This window comes from Thalassophryne amazonica, chromosome 8 (assembly GCF_902500255.1).
Source record: "Thalassophryne amazonica chromosome 8, fThaAma1.1, whole genome shotgun sequence".
Classification (NCBI taxonomy): domain Eukaryota; kingdom Metazoa; phylum Chordata; class Actinopteri; order Batrachoidiformes; family Batrachoididae; genus Thalassophryne; species Thalassophryne amazonica.
The window spans coordinates 53,408,640-53,434,028 of NC_047110.1; the positions used below are offsets into that span (position 1 = coordinate 53,408,640).

The 25,389-nt window shown below is 42.0% G+C and overlaps 1 protein-coding gene across 1 annotated transcript in view; it reads right to left on the reverse strand.

The window, feature by feature from the left end:
- LOC117515627 (LHFPL tetraspan subfamily member 3 protein-like) overlaps positions 1-23,450 on the reverse strand; it is a 56,722-nt gene extending 33,272 nt beyond the window's left edge. Inside the window, exon 1 of the mRNA XM_034176268.1 lies at positions 22,696-23,450. Within this exon, the coding sequence (XP_034032159.1) occupies positions 22,696-23,131 (436 nt within the window). The 5' untranslated portion in view covers positions 23,132-23,450. The remainder of the gene's footprint in view (positions 1-22,695) is intronic.
- Between the last annotated feature and the right edge of the window lie 1,939 nt (positions 23,451-25,389).

A 25,389-nucleotide genomic window follows, 5' to 3' on the forward strand; every position in this document is an offset into this window, starting at 1 on the left:
CCTCTCCTGTCCAAATGGCACCTCAGAATTGAGCCAAACTTGGCACACATATATGCATTGACATACAGGGAGTGGCATAGGCTATTGAGCACTTCAGTCGTAGTTTTTTTATTTTGCTCAGGTGATGTGGGAGATGGCTGCCTCTCCAGTACCTCTTTTGTTAGCTCTTTTTCCCATCCTTTCTACCCTTCTGCTCTTCTCATGAAGACATTGTGTGCTTTATACATAGCCCATGGATATGTTGAACTTTTCAACACTACCAGGAGCCAGCTTTTTCACTTAGAGGAACTGCTGGCTTTGAGAACAAAGGGAAGAGCTGGGATACAACACCCCATTCTGGCAGAGTTGAGGAGGAGACTCAGGGGATGCAAGGCTGGGGCTAAGCTAAAGGCATATCTCCATAAAGATGGTCTTGTGCTGCCAGGACCTCGAGCTGCTAGCTGTTTGCCTGCGGCCATACTATCTACTGAGGGAGCTTAGCCACGTGATCACCATCTGTGTTTACCTCCCCCCCAAGAGTGAACGCAGCCACTGCATGTGAGAAAATTCACACTATCACAGCAAGGCTGCAGTCAGAGCATCCCGAGGCACTGATGATCATTTCTGTGGATTTTATCCATGCAGTGTTGGACTCCACTTTGGCTGCTTTTCACCAGACTGGGGACTGTCCAAGAAGAAACAACAGGACAGTTGACTTACTGTATGTTAATGTGAGGGGTGCATACAGAGTCACATTCCTTCCACCTCTAGGGAAGTCTGACCACAATGTGGTCCACCTACAGCCACAGCACACCCCCCTGGTCTAAAGGCAGCTGGTAACCACTCACTCCTGCATGGTGAGGACATAGATGGACTGACACACTGTCTGACGGATTATCCTAATTTCTGTGCAGACGTAGCCTGCCCAACCAAGATTGTCCACTGTTTCCTCTATAACAAACCAAGGGTAACGCGGAAAGTCAAAGCTGTCCTCAACAGGAAGAAAGCCACCTTCAGAAGCAGAGACATGGAGGTGATAAAGGCAGCACAGCAGGAGGTGAAACACTGCATGAGGGAAGCAAAGGACAGCTACAGGAGGAAGGTGGAGCAGAAGAGAAGGAGGTCTGGGAGGGTGTGAAAACCATCACAGGCCATAACACAATGATCAGAGTAACAGGGCGGATAATGGAGAGGGTGAATGAACTTTAACAACTTCTTCAACTGGTTCAACCAGTCCATGCACTCCCCCACCCTCTCCTTAACAGCCATTTCTCCTTCTTCCCTCAGCACACCTACCCCCAGAAAACACAGCAGCAGCCCCCTCCTCCTGCCCCACCTCAACACAACCTCCTCCATACATCACTGTGGACCAGGTCAGAGGACAGCTGACGAAGCTTCATCCCAGAAAAGCTGCAGACCCAGACAAGGTGTGTACCAGACTACTGAAGACCTGCGTGACTGAACTGGGAGAACCACTACAATGTATCTTCAATCTTAGCCTGCAGCTAGGGAAAGTACCCACCCTCTGGAAGACATTATGCATCATTCCAGTTCTTAAGAAGAACCGGTCCAGCAAGCTGAATGACTTCCGACCAGTGGCATTTCACACCTGATGAAGACGTTAGAGCAGCTCTTCCTCAGCTTCCTCAGACCCCAGATGCAACATGCCCAGGACTGTCTGCAGTTTGCATATCGGACAGGTGTTGGTGTGGAGGATGCCATCCTCTACCTGCTACACCGAGTCCACTCACACCTGGATAAAGGAAACGGCACAGTGATGATTCTCTTCCTGGACATCTCAAGCACCTTCAACACTATCCAGCCCCTTGTGCTGCAGGACAGACTGAACAGGCTGCGAGTGGACCCCTGCTTGCTCACTTGGATCTCCAGCTACCTCACCGACAAGCCACAGTATGTCAGGTTGAGGGACACCACATCTGACACTGTGATCATCAGTACCGGAGCACCCCAGGGCACAGTGCTGGCCCCTCTTCTTTTCACCTTGTATACCTTGAACTGCAGCTGCTGCAGCTCTGAGCTGTGTCACATCCAGAAGTTCACAGATGTCACAGCCATTGTTGGATGTATCAGGGTTGACAAAGAGGAGGAGCAGAGGAGCCTAGTGAAGGAATTTGTTGCCTGGTGCTACCCAAACCATCCACAAGCTCAACACCTCAAAGACAAAGGAGCTGATCATTGACTTTGGGAAGTCCAGACCAAGACCGTGACCAGTTCTGATCGAGGGAGTTGAGGTAGAGGCTGTGGATTCTTACAAGTACCTCAGGCTGTGGCTGGACAGCAAACTGGACTGGACAACCCACACCAACCACCTGTACAGGAAGGGACAGAGCAGACTATACTTCCTGAGAAGGCTGCGGTAGTTTAACATCTGCAGGAAACTCCTGTGGATATTCTACCAGTCCGTGGTAGCCAGCGTCCTCTTTTATACCGTGGTGTGCTGGGGGGCAGCACATCCAAGAAGGACACATCCAGGCTGGACAAACTGATCAGGCAGGCTGCCTCTGTGGTTGGCATGAAGCTGGACTCTCTGGTGACGTGGCAGAGAAGAGAACACTGGACAAACTCCTGTACATTATGGACGGTGCCAGTCACCAGCAACTACAGGAGCCTCTTCAGCCACAGACTGCTCCTTCACAAGTGCAGGACCAACAGACTGAAGAACTCCTTTGTCCCTCAGACCATCAGACTGCACAACTCCTCACTCAGTGGGAGTAACAGGAAGACAGGATGGGAAGGAGAGGAACAGTAGTAGCCAGTAAACCAGTAGCGAGCACTATTTCTGGTATTTATATTTGTATATTTAAATTTATATCTGCAAATAGTTTTTTTTACTTTCAATTTTGATACTCTGTGTGTTTCTTACCTTATGTGCTGCTGTACAATGCTGTTGGAACCTCAATTTCCATGAGGAAGCCTTCCCAAGGGATTAATAAAATTCTATCTAATCTAATCTAATCTAGTAGTAGTAGTAGCTGTTGTCGTAGTATCTGTTGTAGTAGTATTTGTAGTTAAGTGAGAGACACTTTTGTGTTGCAGAACTGAGCCATATACTTTGAGCCATAACATATACTTTGACATACGGGGAGTGACAGAGGCTATTGAGCATTTTAGTAGTGGTAGCAGAAGTAGCAGTAGCTAAGACGAGAGACATTTTTGTGCTGCAGCATCATCGGCAAGTGTGCTAAAAGGTTGTTGTCATACTTTTAAAATCACAATACAGTAAATATGTCTTCCAGCCCCTTCCAACCGCATCAAACACATCCCACCAAGGGCAGAACTACACACACACACACACACACACACACACACACACACACACACACACACACACACACACACCTATATATATATATATATATATATATATACACAGTGAGGAAAATAAGTATTTGAACACCCTGTGATTTTGCAAGTTCTCCCACTTAGAAATCATGGAGGAGTCTGAAATGTTTATCTTAGGTGCATGTCCACTGTGAGAGACATTATCTAAAAAAACAACAAAAAAATCCAGGCAATTACAATGTATTATTTCTTAAATAATTTATTTGTATGTTACTGCTGCAAATAAATATTGGAACACCTGTGAAAATCAATGTTAATATTTGGTACAGTAGCCTTTGTTTGCAATTACAGAGGTCAAACATTTCCTGTAGTTTTTCACCAGGTTTGCACCCACTGCAGCAGGGATTTTGGTCCACTCCTCCATACAGATCTTCTCTAGATCTTTCAGGTTTGGAGTTTCAGATCCCTCCAAAGATTTTCTATTGAGTTCAGGTCTGGAGACTGGCCAGGCCACTCCAGGACCTTGAAATGCTTCTTACGGAGCCCCTCCTTAGTTGCCCTGTCTGTGTGTTTGGGGTCATTGTCATGCTGGAAGACCCAGCCATGACCCATCTTCAATGCTCTTACTGAGGGAAGGAGGTTGTCAACAGGTGCTGGCTTCATCCTTACATAGGGGACACCTGATTCACACCTGTTTGTTCCACAAAATTGACAAACTCACTGACTGAATGCCACACTACTACTATTATTGTGAACACCTCCTTTTCTACTTTTTTTTTTTTTTACTAATAGCCCAATTTCATAGTCTTAAGAGTGTGCATATCATGAATGCTTGGTCTTGTTGGATTTGTGAGAATCTACTAAATCTACTGGTACCTTGTTTCCCATGTAACAATAAGAAATATACTCAAAACCCGGATTAATCTTTTAGTCACATAGCACTACTATTATTCTGAACACTACTGTATGAGAGTGATTGGGGCACATTTGATTAAGATAGAATGTAAAATATACATTAAATGGGGTTTTCAATGTTAAATTTTAATGGCCACAGAATGTGTAACCTGGATCAGATCCAGATCAAACTTTGTCAGATGATAAAGGATGTCATCCTACATCCTTCAAATATGAAAGAAGTTTGATCTTGTTTGACAAATGTATGAATTTTTGAAAAATGTTAGGGATTTTTCCAAGATTTTCCCAACTTTGACCTTTGACCTATGACCTTGAAAATTGAATCAGTTCTTGCCTATCAGGATATGAATCCTGTATCCAAATTTCATAACAATATATGAAAAATTGTGGGTAACAGGCTGTTTAGAAACAGACAAACAAACAAACAGGGGTGAAAACATAACCTCTACCCAACTTTGTCATCATAGGTAAAAATGCAAATAATCATTGGTCATATAACATTCCACGCACTTACTCCAAGTAATGAAGCGTTGCATCAGGAAGGTCATCTGGAGTAAACTAGTGCCGAATCAACATGCAGATCTGTATCGGATCTGCTGTGGTGACTCCAAACAAAAAGGGAGAAGCTAAAAGCACTCACAAGGATACATTTAATATACTAAACAGATTGTCTAATCCCAGGAGACAGAATGTCTCATCAAAAAGGATTACAAAAAGAAAATCCTGAGCACACACTGACCTCTCCCAGTTTAGTTTATTAGCATGTAGCAGGATCAGAAATGAGAAGAGAGTAGATATATACTGGACAATCCCTCTGTGACATCACACATAGGCTTTCTGAAGAGCAGTGTTAAAGCTGAAACCCTGGATGTTGCCATCTTGGCAGTATTTACAAACTCCCAACACCCCAACTCTTTACCATTTAATGGTAAAGAGTTGGGGTGTTGGCAAGACCGGTGTGACCTGTGCAGGACAAATGAAGCCCAAACAAGCAAGACCCCATATAAGAGTTACCAAACAAGCTAACGCGTACAGGCTAACCTTGGTTCAGGCAGTTGCCAACACAGTAGCTGCTGCAGCATCATTACAGCTCTTCTCATTTCCACATACGCAAATCCCTCAAGTGTCTGCAGGAGGGAAGGAAGGCACTGAAGGAATGTTGTTAAAAAGGACATGAAAACAGTACAACAGATTCAAATGTGTGTTCATCCCTAGTAGGTTCTTTTGGCTTCTCCCATTTCCACTCAGGGTCACCATAGATACAGTGAGGAAAATAAGTATTTGAACATCCTGGGATTTTGCAAGTTCTCCCACTTAGAAATCATGGAGGGTTCTGAAATTTTCATCTTATGTGCATGTCCACTGTGAGAGACATGATCTTAAAAAGAAAAAGAAAAAATACGGAAATCACAATGTATGATTTTTAATAATTTATTTGTATGTTACTGCTGCAAATAAGTATTTGAACACCTACCAACCAGCAAGAATTCTGGCTCACACAGACCTGTTAATTTTTCTTTAAGAAGCCATCTTATTCTGCACTCTTTACGTGTATTTGCACCTGTTTGAACTCGTTACCTGTATAAAAAAACATTTGTTCACACACTTAATCAATCACACTCCAACCTGTCCACCATAGCCAAGACCAAAGAGCTGTCTATGGACACCAGGGACAAAACTGTAGACCTGCACAAGGCTGGGATGGACTACAGGACAACAGACAAGCAGCTTGGTAGAAGACAACAACTGTTATGATTATTTATTAGAAAGTGGAAGAAACACAAGATAACTGTCAATCTCCCTCGGTCTGGGATTCCATGCAAGATCTCACTTTGTGGGATAAGGATGATTCTGAGAAAGCTCAGACCTACACAGGAGGACCTGGTCAATGACCTGAAGAGAGCTGGGACCACAGTCACAAAGATTACATTAGTAACACATGATGCTGTCATGGTTTAAAATCCTGCAGGGCAGCAAGGTTCCCCTGCTCAAGCCAGCACATGTCCAAGCCCGTTTGAAGTTCACCTGTGACCATCTGGATGATCCAGAGGAGGCATGGGAGACGGTCATGTGGTCAGATGAGACCAGAATATAGCTTTTTGGACTCAACTCCGCATACCATGATTAGAGGATGAGAACAACCCCAAGAAAACCATCCCAACCGTGAAGCATGGGGGTGGAAACATCATACTCTGGGGGTGCTCTTCTGCAAAGGGGACAGGACAACTGCACCGTATTGAAGGGAGGATGGATGGGGTCATGTATTGTGAGATTTTGGCAAACAACCTCCTTCCCTCAGTAAGAACATTGAAGATGGGTCATGGCTGGGTCTTCCAGCATGACAATGACCCCAAACACACAGCCAGGGCAACTAAGGAGGGCCTCCGTAAGAAGCATTTCAAGGTCCTGGAGTGGTCTGGCCAGTCTCCAGACCTGAACTCAATAGAAAATCTTTGGAGGGAGCTGAAACTCCAAACCTGAAAGATTTGGAGAAGATCTGTATGGAGGAGTGGACCAAAATCCCTGCTGCAGTGTGTGCAAACCTGGTGAAAAACTACAGAAAACGTTTGACCTCTGTAATTGCAAACAAAGGCTACTGTACCAAATATTAACATTGATTTTCACAGGTGTTCAAATACTTATTTGCAGCAGTAACATACAAATAAATTAATAAAAAAATCATACATTGTGATTTCCGGATTTTTTTTTTTTTTTTTTTTTAGATTATGTCTCTCACAGTGGACATGCACCTCAGATGAAAATTTCAGACCCCTCCATGATTTCTAAGTGGGAGAACTTGCAAAATCGCAGGGTGTTCAAATACTTATTTTTCTCACTGTATGAATCTACATATTGATTTGGCACAGTGGTTTAAGGCAGATGCCGCTCTTGACGTAGCTCCACATTATGTGGACTATGGACCAATGTGGTCCTGAACCAAGAGCCTTCTGATCTCATGCAGTTACTGCACTTACTGCTCGGTCTCCATACTGTCAATGTGTTTTTTGTCAAACTAATTTAGTCACCAAATTATTACACCTACACGCAGCGCACATACGAGGGCATTACTGCTGGCCCCTTGCGCTCATGCATGAACAGAATAACTTTAAGAGTTGTGACTCAATTTTGAACAAACATGATGGAATGATTAAGGGTCATCCAAGGACAAAAGAATTTGAATTTGAGAAAAATCTGTAAAAAGTCAAAATTTGGTCCGAATGCTAATATACGAGGTCTGTCAATAAAGTAACGGTCCTTTTTATTTTTTTCAAAAACTATATGGATTTCATTCATATGTTTTTATGTCAGACATGCTTGAACCCTCGTGCGCATGCGTGAGTTTTTCCACGCCTGTCGGTGATGTCATTCGCCTGTGAGCAGGCCTTGGGAAGGAGTGGTCCCGCCCCCTCGTCGGATTTTCATTGTCTGGAAATGGCGGAATGAAAAGGACTTTTTTTCCATCAGAATTTTTTCAGAAGCTGTTAGAGACTGGCACCTGGAAACCATTCAAAAAATTTATCTGGCTTTCGGTGAAAATTTTACGGGTTTCACAGACAATAAGGTCTGTTACTACAGCTTTAAGGACCCCGTTTCGGCATGTCAGAGGACAAGTTTGGACATGTACAGCTCTCCACAATTTCACTGATACTTACTGGACTGGTAAGCATTGAAAGCCGAGATAGACATGTCCAAACTTGTCCTCTGACACGTCGAAACGGAGGTGTTCCTTTGGCTCGCTTCCAAAGTGAATCGGTCTTTACGCGCGAAGCCTCCGCGCAGCTTTCCATGACAAACTCTCTTGTTAAAAATGAAATTTGCCAGAAAATGGCTGATGTCCAGCTCTTGCGATAACCAGAGAAAGAGCACACGACGGTCTCGTATCCACAGAGCCATCCGTTTAGAAATCGTCCGGCGGCTTGTGCCGCGTCATTGCAGCTCAGAGCGCGGCGCGCCGAGCATCCTTAAAGGGGTCCTTAAAGCTGTAGTAACAGACCTTATTCTTTGTGAAGCCCGTAAAATTTTCACCGAAATTTTTCGAATGGTTTCCAGGTGCCAGTCTCTAACAGCTTCTGAAAAAATTCTGATGGAAAAAAAGTCCTTTTCATTACGCCATTTCCAGACAATGAAAATCCGACGAGGGGGCGGGACCACTCCTTCCCAAGGAGTGCTCACAGGCGAATGACGTCACCGACAGGCGTGGAAAAACTCACGCATGCGCATGAGGGTTCAAGCATGTCTGACGTAAAAACACATGAATGAAATCCATATAGTTTTTGAAAAAAATAAAAAGGACCATTACTTTATTGACAGACCTCGTATATTTTAAATGGCTACTTTGAGGAATAGGTTAATGATGCACCTATAGTTATGATGAAACATGAATAAATCACCTTTCCACTGGTCACAGGACCTTGAACCTTGAGTGACCCTGATGTTCAAAGGCAGAGATGAGGCTGAAGGGACCTGGCCAGAAATTAACAGAGGATGAGTCCAGTGAAAACCAGAGCAGGCGGGAGGGAGCTCAGGCAGAGGGCTTATGTAACAGGTCCAGATGCAGTATGTACCTCCACAGAGGATAAATATGGGCAAGGACAGCAGGGATCAAAAGAGACTTTTAACTTCTGTGTAAATGATACTGACTGGTCTGTTACTTCAGGGACAATGAAGGGTTACAGCCACAGCTTATGCAATAATACACTCTCTAAGTGAACAGTTTTTAGGACTATGCACTCGGGACACACTGTAGGGCTGTGACAGGGTAATAACCTACAACAGGAGGTTATAAATACTTATCTACCTTCATACCTACTAATCCATACATACATATATATACACAGTATAATACTCCTCATTCGGGGGGAGGAGTAACAGGAAGACAGAGGATGGGAAGGAGAGGAAGAGTAGTAGCCAGTAAGCCAGTTGCGAGCAGTTTTTCTGGTATTTATATTTGTATTTACATTTTGTAAATTCTTTTTTACTTTCACTTTTGATACTCTGTGTACTTCTTACCCTGTGTGCTGCTATACAATGTACTGGAACCTCAATTTCCCTGAGGGAGTCTTCCCAAGGGATTAATAAAGTTATATCTAATCTAATCTATCAGTATGTTTCCTCCAGCCACACTGGGAGTTAAAACCTCCCATGGATGAGACCAACAGAAAGCTGTGTCCATCACTCCAGAAGGGAACGCTTTTTCATGGGACACAGTGTCCTTCATTGCTTCCCTTGTGGAATAAATCAGCAGCCATCCCCCACCCCTGAGTGCTCTGACATGGTCCAGCCCACCTGTGAGGTTCATACGGATTAATGTCAGGAAATCTGTAGTCAACACCCAGCAGAGCTGCAGGGACATCTAGAAAATAACTTGTTGGAGTTTCTACACATTGAGGTCCCAAATAAACATCTCATCATGCAATGTTTCTTTATTGTTGTGTGCATATGTCCTGGAAAATGTCATCATTTTTATACCTCTTTATAGTGTAAATTTCAGATTAATTTGTTCATTTCTACAACCCCAAATCAGATAATGCTGGAAGGATATGGAAAAATTCAAATAATAATAAACAAAACAAAGAAAAAAGTCAAACAAACAACCAAAAAACAAAACAAAACAAAACACAGTGACTCTTGCATTTACTTTGACATTTATTACATTGTAGACAGGATGAACCCAAAATATTTCATGTTTTGTGTGATCAGGTTTGTGGGGATAGAACAGCTGTATCCTTGATGGTTGCCATCCAGGACCACTTGTGGTTCCATGGTGCAGTGGATGTGGAGATCTGTGGCAGTAGTGCATGCTCTCAAAGGTGATCTGCCTTGGCTAAATATGTACTGCCATATAAAGTACACACACACACACACACACACACACACACACACACACACACACACACACACACACACACACACACACACACACACACACACACACACACACACACACACACACACACACACACATCAGACTTAGCATTTTGATCAAACAAATTTAAATCTACTTTTGAATGTTTGAGAAGATATCCTGACAATTCTGCAGCACACAGGCCTGGGTCCTATTCAGTGATGCCAGTAACGCATTACTTAGGGCCCCCTCACATATAACACAAAAGACGCAGAAAACGGAAGAAAATTCACGAACCAAACACGAAATGTGGAACCACGAACCATCGTGCGCATGCACGAACACAGTGTGAGCAGCTGGAATGTGTTGCACCACATTGCACCGCTGATGTGGAGAAAAATAAAATGAAAACCCAGCTGTTTAATTAGTGAATAGCACTGAGTTGATATTAATAATAAATAAAACTGGACACAATACAGAAACCCTGAAGTTAAATAACCCTGGTTAAATAAAAAAATAAATGCCGCTCACGGGATTCAAACCTGCAATTTACAAAAGCTCTGATTAACAGACAGAAACTTTACCACTGCGTTACAAACACTGTCTCATAACTGGAGCATAAAATGGCTAAAATCAACAAGGAGATAAATGTATTTTTTTTTAAAGTGATTAAAGTGCTATAATAACTGTCAGAATGGCATTTGTTATGGCATATTTTTGGCGTTATATGACTGAAAGTGGAGTATTTGTAGCACTGTTGGCTTGTCATACTGTCACACAGTCCTGCGGTGTGCATGTTCTGTTGGACACACGTGACATTCAGAACACCTGCTGGGCGATCTGACAGTCTGTTTCACATGCAGCAGCCTGCATGACATGTGCTGTGTGCAGCCGCTGCAGCCTGGCTGTGTGCGCTCAGACATAGTGTCTGGCCCCCATATGATCATGTCTGTAAATACATATCAGCATGTCATGCAAGTGTGCTCTCCCCCCGCATACCTAAAATTGGAGCTGCCTCCGATGTCTGGTACACCTGTCGCTACAGCTATTTGTGTACACCAGCAGCTGAAAGAAAGAGAGTGCCCTGTGAGAGCCCATTCGATCCCTCTCATGGCAGGTGTTGGACAAATTCCAGGTGACACACACGAACATCCAACACCGCTCGCTTGGCACTTAGAAAATGTGTGGCCATTTGCGCAGGTAGCACGAAAACATTGAGCAGACAATCACTTTCAAGCTGGCAGTGAAAAAGTGCCCTCCCGAGTGTGGCATTGCAAAAAGCAACACACATGTGGCGTGCATGTGTGTTGTGTGCCCCCTCCCCCCCCCACACACAACAACAAAAACATAAAGTGTTTTCTTAGATTTAGTTTGACCTCTGTGTCACTGCAGACCATGTGAATCCAATATATTTTGTTTTTGTTTTTTTTCTGGTAAGCTTCATTTCATGTGTTCATATTTCAACCCTGCAACACATTCCAAATAAAGTTGGGATGCTGAAGCATTAACCACTTGGTAATATTGCTATTCCTTCTCACAATACTTAAAAAATGTTTTGGCATTGAGGATACAAAAATGAAGAGGATACTAAGCGATGACATTTGTAAGGTATTATTTCAATCCATTGTTCCTGCAAACATCTTAAGGTGTGCAACAGTATAGTAATGTGTGCAAAATGTGGTTTTGCATTGTCTTGTTGAAAAAAATGCATGGGTATCTCTGGAAAAGAAGTCATCTCAAAGGCAGCACGTGTTGTTCTAAAATCTCAGTGTACTTTTCTACATTAATGCTGCCATCACAGGTATGTAAATGACCTTTGCCAAGGGCACTGATACAACCCTGGCTTTTGATTTTGTTGCTTATAACAACCTGGTTGGTCCTTCTTGTCTTTGGTCCAGAGTACACAGCATCCATTTATTTATAAAAAACACAAACTGGAATATTGAGTCATTTTAGCACAATACACATTTTCACAGTGTCCAATCCAGATGTCTCCAAGCCCATAGATGTTGATACCATTTCTGGACAAAGTTAACATAATCATTGTTTTTTGCACAGTGAAGTTTAAATGGCATTTGTGAATGTAACCTATACTGTAGTGTTTAAAAAAGGTTTCCCAAAGTAATCCCTCATCCATGTGGTTATATCACCTATTGATGAATGATGGTTCTTGATGCAGTGTGCTTAGGAGATCACAGGTGTTCAGCTTAGGCTTGTGCCCTTGCTGTTGATGCACTGAAATTTCTCCAGATTCCATGAATCATTTGATATTATGTACTGTGGAGGGAGAAATATGCAAATCCCTTCCCACCTTTCACTGACAAATATTGTTTTTTAAACATTTTAATATTTTTTTATACATTTGTTGACAAACTGGAGATCCTCTGCACATTTTTGCTCCTCAAAGACTTAGCCTTTCATGGATACTGCTTTAAAACCAAATCATGATCACCTGTTTACATTATCTTTTTAAAATAATTAGCCCTAAAGTGCTCAAGTCTCAACTTTTTTGAAATGTGTTGCTCGCCAGACATGCAGGAATGGGTGTATATTAGCAAATGAAATGAAACTGACCAAAACAAAACATCAAATATCTTGGGTTTGTACAGTTTGCAGTACAGTTTCTGGAAACAGAAGTCATCATAAATGTAAGAGTAACTGCTTTTTCATTTTTTATTTTCATATCAATCCAACCTTTTGTGAACTGGGGCTCTATACCGTCTACTTTATACCACAATATGTCAAGATGATTATTCCAGGCCAGGCTCATATTTTATGAAAAAATTATTTTTAAGTGGTCACACAGATACTCATCAAAATAATGATTTTATAATTACAAGTTGGATGCAGAGGAGGGACCCATTCTGTAAGACCCTGTCTAGTCAACAGCAGTCAACTTGTAATGCCTCAGTGGACAGCCGCAATGGAGGACACCAATGTTAAGGTGAGCAGCTAACTGTATAATTGGCTATTAAAAAACTTTAATTACATTTAGTCAGGCAATGTGCAAAAAAGTTAACTCTTAACTCTCTTAACAGTAACCACTTGGCCACCAACCCTGCCCTCCTGCTTTACATCACTAAAAAAAAAAGGTTGAAAGTCCAGTGCTGCCTAGCACTATATAAACAGCAGAGCACTCAGATGTGCCTTACATAAGTAGGTTCACAAAGCACATGCACCATGCCTGCCTGCACATATCTTCACCAGTCATCCACAATAGTGTGTTAGTATGATGGCCACTGAAACATTTATTTTGTGCTGAATTCCCTGCTGAAACTGTGCACTAATTATCACTGGTCTTATATTGTCTCCTTAATTACCTGATGTACCAACAACAGAAAAGTGAAGATGTGTGAAGGTAATGGATTTGGATTAAATTTGCATTATCAGCTTAGTGGGCTGCATCTGCCAAGTGTGCACTTGAGCAGATGCACAGACAGACATAACATAAGGACAGAAGTCCGTCTGGGGCAGTACTGCTTTCAGACCCCTTTGGTTCTGGTAGACATGCTGAGAACTGCTTACCCGATGAGCTTCTAATGTGCCCTGGGTGGTTTTGTTTCTCATCAAACATTCAGGACTCTTTACAGGGAGGTATCTTTCTGCAAATGTGGTCACATTATCTTCCTCACTTGAAAAAAGCTCTCTCTAATGCTGTAAATTTTGCAATGTATTCTTAAATAATTGTCCACAACCTTCCAACCTCAGCCCAAGTAAACATGAGCTGAGGTTAAGAATGCCGTAATCCTGCTGTAAGAATGTACAGCCGCCATGTATAAAAAGAGAAAATCTGAATGGCCATTTTTATTCACTGATTGCATTGTTTTACCATCTGTTATCATGGAGAGTTTGTAATTTTGTAGCCGCATATACACCAAAAACAAAAAAGTCTGTAGGAAAATGGGTGGAAACACAGGCTATCAAGCTACCACTGCGTAATAATGACATAAAGATGATGTTTATTTGTTCATGGTTGTCAAGTGCCCAGGTGGTAGAACAGATTATACAAGGTCTGTGATAAAAGTAACGGACCTTATTATTTTTTTCAAAAACCATATGGATTTGAATCATGTGTGATTACATCAGACATGCTTGAACCCTCGTGCGCATGCGAGAGTTTTTTCACGCCTGTCGGTTACGTCATTTGCCTGTGGGCAGTCTTTGAGTGAGGAGTCGCCCACCCTCTCGTCATTTTTTCATTGTTTATGAATGGCTCAGAGACTGCTGCTTTGTTTGATAAAAATTTTTTCAAAAACTGTAAGGCACAACTGAGTGGACACCATTCGATAAATTCAGCTGGTTTTCGGTAAAAATTTTAACGGCTGATGAGAAACTTTGGTCTGGTAGTGTCGCTTTAAGGACGGCCCATGGTGCCTGACGGCGATCTGCACTTCGAGGCGGCAGCGTCTCGCCATTTCAAGTTGAAAACTTCCACATTTCAGGCTCTGTTGACCCAGTAAGTCATCAGAGAACAGAGAACTTTCAGAAGAAGTCGGCATGAGGAGTTTATTCGGACATTCCATTGTTAACGGACATTTTGTAATGAAAGAACGTGCGGGCAGAGTCGAATGTCGGGCCGGACCCGACCACGGGGGGTCGCGACAGGAAAAACACCTCCGTTGGAAACCTTAATGGGCAAGTTGGAACATACCCAAGCTGTTAAACAATTTTTCAGTTACTCACTTGTTGAAAGCCATCAAAAGCCGCCTGAATTTTACAAATGGTTTTCAACACGGAGGTGTTTTTCCTGTTGCGGCGCACACAGCTGCCCAAGCTGTTAAACAATTTCTCAGTTACTCACACAGATTTGCCGAGTCATCACGGAAACGACTCGGCGAATTTGCGTGCACGTCTTTCATTACAAAATGTACTTAAACAGTGGAATGTCCGCATAAAGTCCTCATGCCGGCCTCTTCTGAATCTTCTCTGTTCTCTCACGACGTCCTGGGTGAATTAAGCCTTAAATTAGAATGTTTTCAGGTCGAAACAGGCCAACGACGGCGCCTGGAAGCGCTGTGCGACGTCCCGCTCCGTGGGAAGTCCTTACAGTGACAGAAACACCCCATAATCTCTCATCAGCCGTTAAACTTTTCACAGAAAACCAGCTTAATTTCTCGAATAGTGTCCACTCGGATATCCCTCACAGGTCCAGAAAAAATGGTGATAAAGCAACACGCGCCGTCCGCAGCGGCTATTCAGACAAAGAGATTCCGATGGACAGGGTGGAGCACTCCTCACTCAAGGCCTGCCCACAGGCGAATGACGTCACCGACATGCGTGAAAAAACTCACGCATGCGCACGAGGGTTCAAGCTTGTCTGACGTAAAAACATATGAATCAAATCCATTTATTTTTTGAAAAAAATAAAAAGGACCGCTTTTTTCATCACAGACCTCGTATGTTAACTGTAGGGTTGGTGGTTCGATTTGGGGTGGCTGTTTGTTGTGATTTGGCGCTATATAAATAAAACTGATTGATTGATTGATCATGTTTTACATGAATTACCTCCACTGCAGATGTGATGTGTTTAAATTATTATAATGTGGGGAAATCCCGCAGTGACACGTTCCTCGCGGGGACGTCCCATGGGGTGATTTCCTGCATGGCACGATATGCAGCAGTTTGCAGTGTGCTGATGTGATGGTCAGCTGAAACAATATGTTTTAATTTATTCCCATACGAGGACAGCATGCCGACTTCCTCGCTTCATGCTGTAGTTATTCGACTTCATATCCTACAAGCCAGTACATGTGTTCCCGAGCTATGACTTGTGAGCACAGATATCAGAGCAATTGCATGTCACTGGAGGACACGCCCACCTCTGTCAGAGGACCACGACAGACCTCACAGAAAAAAAAGGCTCTCTCTCTGTTGCTTTGTTCTGTGATTTTATGTATGTATTATTTGTCCTACATCTTTCTGATGTCTGTGTTGTAATGTAACACCTTGCGTGCACAGTCATGTCCAGCTGTCAGTCAATCAGCTGAGAGGCGCTGTGTGTCCACAGCAAAGGGTATGAACAAAACAATCATGCCTCACCCTTATGTGCTTTATGTAATTTCCACTCTTTCTGTCTGTCATGTAAACTGCAATTTAACGTGGTGGAAGTGACATCAGCCGGTCAGGCCAGTTTCACATTGTGCCGTGCACTCAGACAGTGGCCGGTCCTCATGAGGGCGTGAGCACCTGCGTACACATGTGCACTGCGTGTTCTCCAGCTGAGGTGAAGGACACAGCATTCAGCTGGTCCAGCAGCGCACTGTGATGGGCAGTGACTGGACTCCGGGACCTTCAGCCACAGCTGACAATATTGGGTTCACGGTGTGTGTGTGTGTGTGTTGGTGGTGGGTGGGGGACGACCACAACGATGATGATGACTCACTCCACACACTATTTGTGTGTGTGTGTGGGTTCAGCACAGTTACACCCATGTGTGTTGCTAGGTTACACCACTTTCGTGTGGCACTTAGACACTTTTCACAGACAAGTTGATTGTGGTCGCCTGCTCTCTACTATCGTACCAGGTGCGTGAATAGCCCCGCCTTTTCTAAGTGTGCAGCGAGCGGTGTTAGATGTTCGTTTGTGACACCTGGAATATGGCCGACACCTGCTGAGAGGGGGATCGAATGAGCACGCACAGTGCGTTCGCTGTCTTTCAGCCGCTTGTGTGCACGAATGCTGTGGCAACCGCCGTACAAGGCATTTGAGGCAGCTCCAATTTTTCACGAATGGCATGCAATTCCTCCTTCATGCACTAGTCAGCTTCAGTCGTGCTATGTGTGAAGGGGCCCTTAATTTGGTAATTTAAATGGAATTTTGTTTTGATTGTGCAGCTATAGTAGGCTAGGTCCTCAAAGGATATCATCTGCAAGAAACGTGTCTGAGCAGGGTTTTGTTTCCAAATTATTTTCCTCTCCCCACCCCGCCCTCTACCTCAAGATAAGACATTTCGTGTTGCAAAAATAGTGAAAACTTGAAACAGTAACATAAAAATGAATGTATTTTAACAGCTCCATTCATGAACCCACGCATCACTATCATAAGTGTTTGTATCACCCTCATAAAACATCAAATGAAAGTAAACAGGACACCTGTCCTCCACGGAGCTGACAAGTGAAGGCAGCATGGGTTTAACCTTCAGCTCAGCACAAGAAAGCTTGGCAGTAATGAGCAGCCAGCCTTGTTCATTAGGTGACTTTGTGTCAGTTTGCTGTGGTAAGGGTCTCTGTTCTTGGCTTTCTCTTTCATCTTTTAGCTGCAGAAGCACAAAATCCAGCAGTATCCTCATTAAAGAAAGTTAGTACATTAATTCAGCCCAATATAACACGGTGAAGTGAAGCTGTTACAAAACAGGAAACTGATTATTTTGGTGATTGTTAAAGCTGAGCAGGGCAACATGTTTCCACTTATTTCAAATGATGGAGGCTGTCACAAGCATGACAACATTAAAAATTTTAACATGTAATAAATATATATTCACAAATGCACACAACTGATCAAAGGCTGCAGATCCAAAAGTTACTAATCCCAGTGAGTTAAAAAGTTTTAAATTGTCTGCATTGTAGTTATACATATTCAAATACATGTCCAGACTTATTTGACAGAGTGGGTCGGGTTGGGGTGGGGTGGGTGAGGGTGGAGGCACTGATTTATGTAGAGTTGGCAAGAAGTACAAGCGCACACAAGGGAACAAAACATAGGTTCACAAGCAGGCTATCAAAGACTGCCTTATGTGCCGGCACATGCCCTTCAGTCTCAGGGAGCTGGTTTATTGTTTGTTCTTTGAGAGTTAAGAAGACACTGTGGGCAGCACAGCCTTTGCTTATTGTGCTTCCGTGCTGTGGACTAATCTGTCAAAATTAGACAGTCAGTGTCGTATGATGTTTTATGTTTTAATACTGTCCTTCTATTTATTTTTTCTTGTGTTCTGTTGTTAATTTTATGGATGCTGTTATGCACTTTTGACTTTTGTTTGTGCTACACAAACAAAATTGTTATTATTATTATTATTGTTATTAATAGTTTAATTTTAACTATAAAATCTGACACTGTAGTTGCAGCTGACTGTCTGAAATCCATTCAGTTTAAATAACTCAAATTATTAAAGAATTTATTTTCATGAATGAAAAATAATGGCAGATTTTGTGTTTATTGAACAAAAGTACATAAAATGTAATGCAGTCAGTGTCTGGACCTTCTTTACACAGATACTAACACCACTTACTATTAGTATATATAGCGTTTATGCAGAAATGAGCAGCCATAATGTCATCATATACACACACACTAAAAAAAAAATCATATGCATAAAACAGAAACAGAAGTCATAATAATAATAATAATAATAACAATAATAAATTAAAATTTAGAATATGATTATCTAAACTGTGACAGACTGGCGTCCTGTCCAGGGTGTACCCCGCCTCGCGCTCTATGACTGCTGGAATAGACTCCAGCCCCCCGCCACCCTTAATTGGACTAAGCAGTTGAAGATGAGTGTGTGTGTGTGTGTGTGTGTGTGTGTTTATAAAAAAGAGAGATGTGGGTTGAGTAAACTCAAATAATAACATTAGTGTACAAGAGACACAACATTTGCCAACTGTAGATTAGATTGTAACACAAGGTAGCCCACAAAACAAAAGGTGGGTTGATCAGTACTTAACTACTGTTACACACAAACAAACTACTGACCTGTAACTTATTCAAGCTGTATTTGGCTGGAAAATAAAATAAATTTAACTTAAATAGTTTAAGGCAATCATCAGTATAATTTGTAGTCATCATCAGGTTTGGTGGTGGTGAAATTTAATAGCACATTATTATGTCTCACAGTGTTGTACAATACATGGCATTATTTTTTAATGAAGGCAGCCCTTCACAGTGCACCACCACTTTACTACCTCGCTGACAAAGAGGTTTAAGCACTATGCATGTGCACCTCCGCTGAGTGACTGTATTAGGACAAAGAAATACAAAAGCATGGTATAAAGTATTCATACACTCTCTGTCATACTGCCATCAAACTCAGACTACAACAAACACAGGTCTGGAAACATATCACACAAATTTAGCCTCTGCATATTAGTATCACTATAGTTTGTTAAATGCTTCATTGCATCAATTCATACATTCAAAAGCCTTACAAATTTACATTTTCATTTACCATAGGATAAAAAAATGTTTCATATTGTATGAGATATAAAATAAAGAAATGTACTGATTGATGGGTGATGCCCATCATGCTTCAACAGTGTTTCAGCACCACGGACAGCACCGCAACCACCACCACCACTACTAAAGATAAAAAAAATAGTTTCACAAAATAAGTCACTCTTTTGAAATATAAGAAACAGTAACTCAACCATCTGCACCAGACAACTGAAACACCTCAAAAACTAAGGGCCCTATCTTGTTGGATCCTGTCTACACATTGTTAAATATACAGTGTTAAATCTCAGCATAAAACAGATGCTGTGTGAAAATGGAATAAATTATAGCTCCACATGGGCATGTTGTGTCCACGTTATGTGCATACCATTCATCCTCCAGCCTGTCCCCAGCCTGTATGTAAGCACATAAACATATTATTATTAATATGTATATGTTGCGGACATGACGAGCAAAGCTCTTCGGTATGGACCATGTCATTTAGGTCCTTCAGACTTTTTTTTTTTTTTTTGAGTAAATGCTGCAGTGGAGCATGAGCATGGCTAAAACCTTTCAGCTATTATGTTAGAAAGATTAAAAAAGAAATAAGAGTATAAAATTAAACCTTCACTGTGCCATACGATGACCGCTCCAAGATGGTGGCCGCCTTTCTTGCGCCTCAGCAACTAACGCGGCGTCTACTCCTCTTTATAATGCCTATGTTTGTCTATCATCGGTTTGTGGCATTTTACAGCTTTTTACGACAATGTTGTCCGCCGGTTTGTGGCCTTTTCTCCACAGGGGCTGAATTTTTGTGCCATTTCTGGTTTGTGCCTCCATCTACCATAGAGTGAGCTTCGTAGCGCTCCACTCATATTATTATTATGACTTTGTCAGACTGCCCCTTTCTTGTTTCATCCAAAGCAGGGGTGGAGCCAGAGGAGCACTGCCCCCATCTGAAATCTGGTTGGCCCCAGGAGAGCCCTTGTCCTCTCAAAACAACAAATTATTTTTTAAATTTAAAGTTTACTGTGTGATTTCCACTCTGAAACAAAAGGTGGCAGTAATACACTATTAAGCTGGATGCTGTTTGTAGTAAAAGAAGAATGAATGAATTTGTGTGGCATTTCAGCTCCTGTCATTAAAAAGAAGAGTTGTGATTTTCTCAGATGAGCAAATTAGCTAAATGTCCATTGCCTGGATTTTACTTCAGATAATTTGTTTATGTATTAATGTGCTTTGAGCACTAAAAGAGATGTTCACATACTGGCGTGTGTGTTTAAAGTATTTTATGTTTCAATATTTGAAGTGTTTAATCTGTTGTGCTGTCCATGCGCCACAGTTTAAATAAATATGAAAATTGTTAAGACTTTTTAGTTTCTATGCTTTTTAAAACATAAAGTCTCTAAACAGGGAAAAATTGTAAAATATACTCAATGATGCATCTTTCTTCAAATCTGAAATCGTAGCCAAGAGCAAAGGAACAGATATGGAATACCCCGGCTTCAGTGAGTAAAAGTCCTACCATATAATTATTCCGTCCCCCCACTGATTCTAATCAGTTTAACTCTTCAGGTTCAACAAGTAGAAATAATGCATGGTAGGACTTTAACTCACTGAAGCCAAGGTTACCTACCTCTGCAAATGTATGAGTGAGTGATGGACACAGTGCTGATCAGGGAAATGTGCATGTTGGCCACTATGGCCTACAACTCCCCAAAAATAGAAAATGCATATCTCAAAATATTATATTTCACAAGATCAATAATAATAATAATAATAATAATAAAAAGATTTATAACACAGAAATGTCAAAATTTAATTTGTGTACTCAATACTTGGATGGGGCTCCTTTTGCATTTATTCCCGCTTCAGTGTGGCGTGGCATGGCGGCGATCAGCCTGTGATGCTGCTGAAGTCTGGTTGCTTTGATTGCAGTCTTCAGCTCCTTTGTATTGTTGGGTTTGGTGTCTCTCATCTTCCTCTTGACAATATCCCATACAGAATCTTTAAGGTATTGTTTATAAGGTCAATCACGTACAGTAATACTGTGATCAGCAAGCCAGTTACTAGTAGTATTGGCACTGGAGGAAGGAGCCAAGTCCTGCTGGAAAAGTAAATTGGCATCTCCAGCAAGCTCGGCAAATGAAAGCATGAAGTGCTCTTAGATCTCCTGTTACGCTGCTTCGGTGACTTTGGACTTGATAAAACACAGTGGACGAACACCAGTAGATGACATTGCACTCCAAATAATCACTGACTCTGGAAACTTCACACTGGATGTTAAGCAACTTGGATTCTGTGCCACGCCACTCTTCCTCCAGACTGTGGCACCTTGATTTCCAAATGAAATGCAAAATTTACTTTCATCTGACAAACAAGACTTTGGACCAAAGAGCAATGGCCCAGTTCTTTTTCACCATAGCCCAGATGAGATCCCTCTGACATGGTCCTGTTGCAATATTTTATGGACATAAAAGTGAGCGGCTTGACACAAAGAATGTCACCCATTTCCAACACACGTCTGTGCATGGTGGCTCTTGACACACCGACTCCAACCTCAATCCACCCCTTGTGAAATGTCCCAAGGTCTTAAGCAGCTTTGTTTGACAATATTCTCAAAGCTGCAGTCATCCCTGTTGCTTGTGCATCTTTTCCGACCACACTTTTCCCTTGCAGTCAACTTTCCATTCATTTGCTTTAATACAGCACTCTGAGAACAGGCAGCCCTTTCAGTAATGACCTTCTGCGGCTTACTCTCCTTGTGGAGGCTGTCAGTGAGAGTCTTCTGGACAAATGTCAAGTCAGCAGTATTTCCTATCATTGTGGTTGTGTGTAGTAAAGCAGACACATGACTTGCATACGACATAAATAATGCGCTACTCAAACTTTAAATTAAATATTCTGGGATACATTTTCTTTGAAACTGTAGGCTATAACTATCAATTTTTTTTAAATTGCTTGAAACATTTTAGTGTATATGTAATGAGTCTAGAATATATAAAATTGACGCTTTTTGAAATATCCAACAAAAAATACTGAACTTTTCCAGGATATTCAAATTTTTTGAGTGTCCTCTGTGTAAAATGTGTCTCCTTAATTACCTCTAACTTGGGGGGGGGGGGGGGGAATCCTGAATCCCCCAGTCTTCAAGAACCCCCTCCCAGTCTTTTTAATAGGTTTTGACTGTCCAACAAGTGTGTTACTTTGACATTTTGCAACATTTGTACTTCTAATTTTGACAACCTCACCTCCCTCCCACCTCGTGATCGTTGGTACCCCCCAAGGAGGAGCTTGAATTACAGGTTGGGAAATAAGTAAGTATTTAGTGGACCTACTATAGGTTCCCCCTGGGACCTCACTGTTTTTTTTTTCTTTTTTTTTTTTAACTTATGAAAAAGTTGCAATATTTTATGGAGATAAACGTGAACCATAAAACGCACTTTATTTCAAGTATCGGAGGACTTGTGGGAGTGATGTTTAAAAAGCCTGTGATGAGATCTGACCTGATGCTGCCTGCATCCAGCCGCAGATCTTGTAGACGGTGGAGGTGCTGAGGAGGAAGAAGAGGCTGAAGCAGCCGATGCAGGTGATGATCAGCATCATGGACATTCCGATGAAGAAGGAGGCGGCCTTGAACGCCCCGGAGGGGATGGCGGAGAACTCGGTGAAGCTGCCCTGGCAGGCCAGCTCTCTGGACACTCCGTCTCCGACGCAGTAGTGAAAAAGGCCGAAGTATCCGGCCTGCGGTGTGTCCACGCCATCGCCGATCCAATAGGGCTGCGAGAAGATGGTCACGTTCACGATGCCGAACAGGATGGTGAAGATGGCCCACAGAAGTCCGATGACTCGAGGGTTGCGGACGTAATTGGTCTGGTAGAGTTTGGCGGCTTCAGCGGAGGGCAGCATGGATGCGGCGCTTCCAGGTATCATCTTATGCATCCCCGAAAAAAAAAAAAAAAACAAAAAAAAACGGATGAACGGACAGTTTGAGTCAATCCTTCTTAAAAACGGCGACGAAAGCCGGATAATCAACTCATGACGTCTGGAAGCCAGCTGGCGAACCGAGTCCGAACCCTGGATGTGAACCCTGGACGCGCGCTGCCTCCTCCCACTGGCTCCGTCTAGCCGACAGACGCGCACATCTCTGCCGCACTGATGCCCTTCACAGCTGATACCAGCTCACAACACAGACAACGACGCCTGTGAAAATCCACCTCCCGATCAATAACCATTCACAGAACGCCAGAGTCCGGGTTTTTTTTTTTTTTTTTTATTTGCTTCGTCAGAGTGACGGTGATGCTGAGAGCCGGGGAGGGAGGGACCAGCCGGGGCGCATTAAAGCGCGCAGCCGGTGATGTGCTTTTTCTTTATGCCACAGCCTATTGGGCGTTTTAGCGCCATAACACTGTCAGGGGCGGTTCTAGGGATGTGCTCAGTGCCCCCTTCCCTCAAATTAAACTCAGCTGTAAAGCCTTCTCACATTCATAGACATATGCATGCTGGATGCTGACGGTTTGAAAATGTATCAAACCTTAGAAGACTGGCTACGTTTACATGCCGTTAATATTTGGAATAAGGTCAATATTCCGGTTTCTGAATCATTAGGAATAACCTGTTTACATGCTTAAGCAGACAGAGTTACTCCTGTATACATGGTCACAAGTATCATTTGGAATATCCCCATCTTAGTCAGAGTTAGAGTTTAAAACCATTTGAGGAAACCGATTGCCTTAAATTATTTGAGTTTGCCAACTTAAATAAAATCACTTTCAAAAATTTAATTGTTAAAGTTTTAGTAACTAAACAATTTATAGTTAATTAAACTTATGTAAATCTAGTTTATGTTTTTCAATAAAAAAAATGACAAATTTCTGCCTAAAAAATTTACATTACATTTTGGATTAGATTTTTTTGATGCATTCTTTGGTTTACTTGTTGACTTTGCATTGTGTTGTTATGACTCTGCCCATTCACTCCCCCCAGGACGCGAACTCATGATCTCTGGCACGGAAGTTGGACTCTCTAACCAGAAGGCTAAAACCCAGGGCTCTGGCCTTGTGACCGGAGAATTCTTTTGAGCTGTTGGGAGTGAGGTTTACTAACTACATATGCACAGCGACACCTGCTGGCCGCCGTTACATAAACTCAATTAAAATGAGTGAATGGAATGCACTGGAAATACATCACCAACACTTAAATGCCCCAAAACTTGAATTGCACTTAAAGGAACTGAGGTGTTATGACAACAAATCATTTTTGAGTTAGTTTAATTAATGGAAATGAGTGACTATATCTTCTTTCAAAGTTTGAGTTACATTAACTTAATTATTGTATTAAAATGGAGTGTCTGGTTTAACAGTGTAATTATTCAAAGTATGTTGCATTCATTCACAGAATTCTTCAAGGAATATAAAATTGTCAATATTAACTTTACACAAATAAAATTTACATCAGTATCATCTAACGTGCAATCCAGTCCATGCCCCACAACTTTAAATGCACTTAAAGGAACTGAGGTGTTATGACAACAATTCATTTTTGAGTTAGTTTAATTAATGGAAATGAGTGACTATAACTTTTTTCAAAGTTTGAGCTCCATTAACTTAATTATTGTATTAAAATGGAGTGTTCAGTTTAACAGTGCACCCATCCCTTAAAATATACAATTATCATTTATTTGACAGTTAATTGGTGTGTCCCATATTGATGGGATGTAAATTGTTCCGTATTTTCATACATGTCCCTCACACACTCATCAAAACTGAATAATGAACAAAATAAAACATGGGAAATATTAAGGGCTGCCAATGACATCTCCGTACCTCACGTCGGGTCCTGTAGCAAGGAACCTCCACCACATCCAAATAAGCAAAAATGTTTGCAAATGTACAGACGTGAGTGGGAAGAGTCGAACCCTGGCTTGACAGCGTTAGTGGCAATGGGTACAAGGCAAACTGTAGGCAAACAAATATTTTTATTTTTTATTTCCTCTTAAAGTAAAAATGTCCTCACTTTAAAGATTAAAATTATTGGTCTGTTTTCCTTAATATTTATGTTTATTATTGTACACTTCAGCGACTGCACAGTTTATCATTAACAGTTTCGTGTTAGTAAAGCACTTAAAGCTTTAAGTATGACTAAATGCTTTTTTCAGAATTCATTATACCACTCCTTGGATGGTGGTAGTGGCTTTGAGG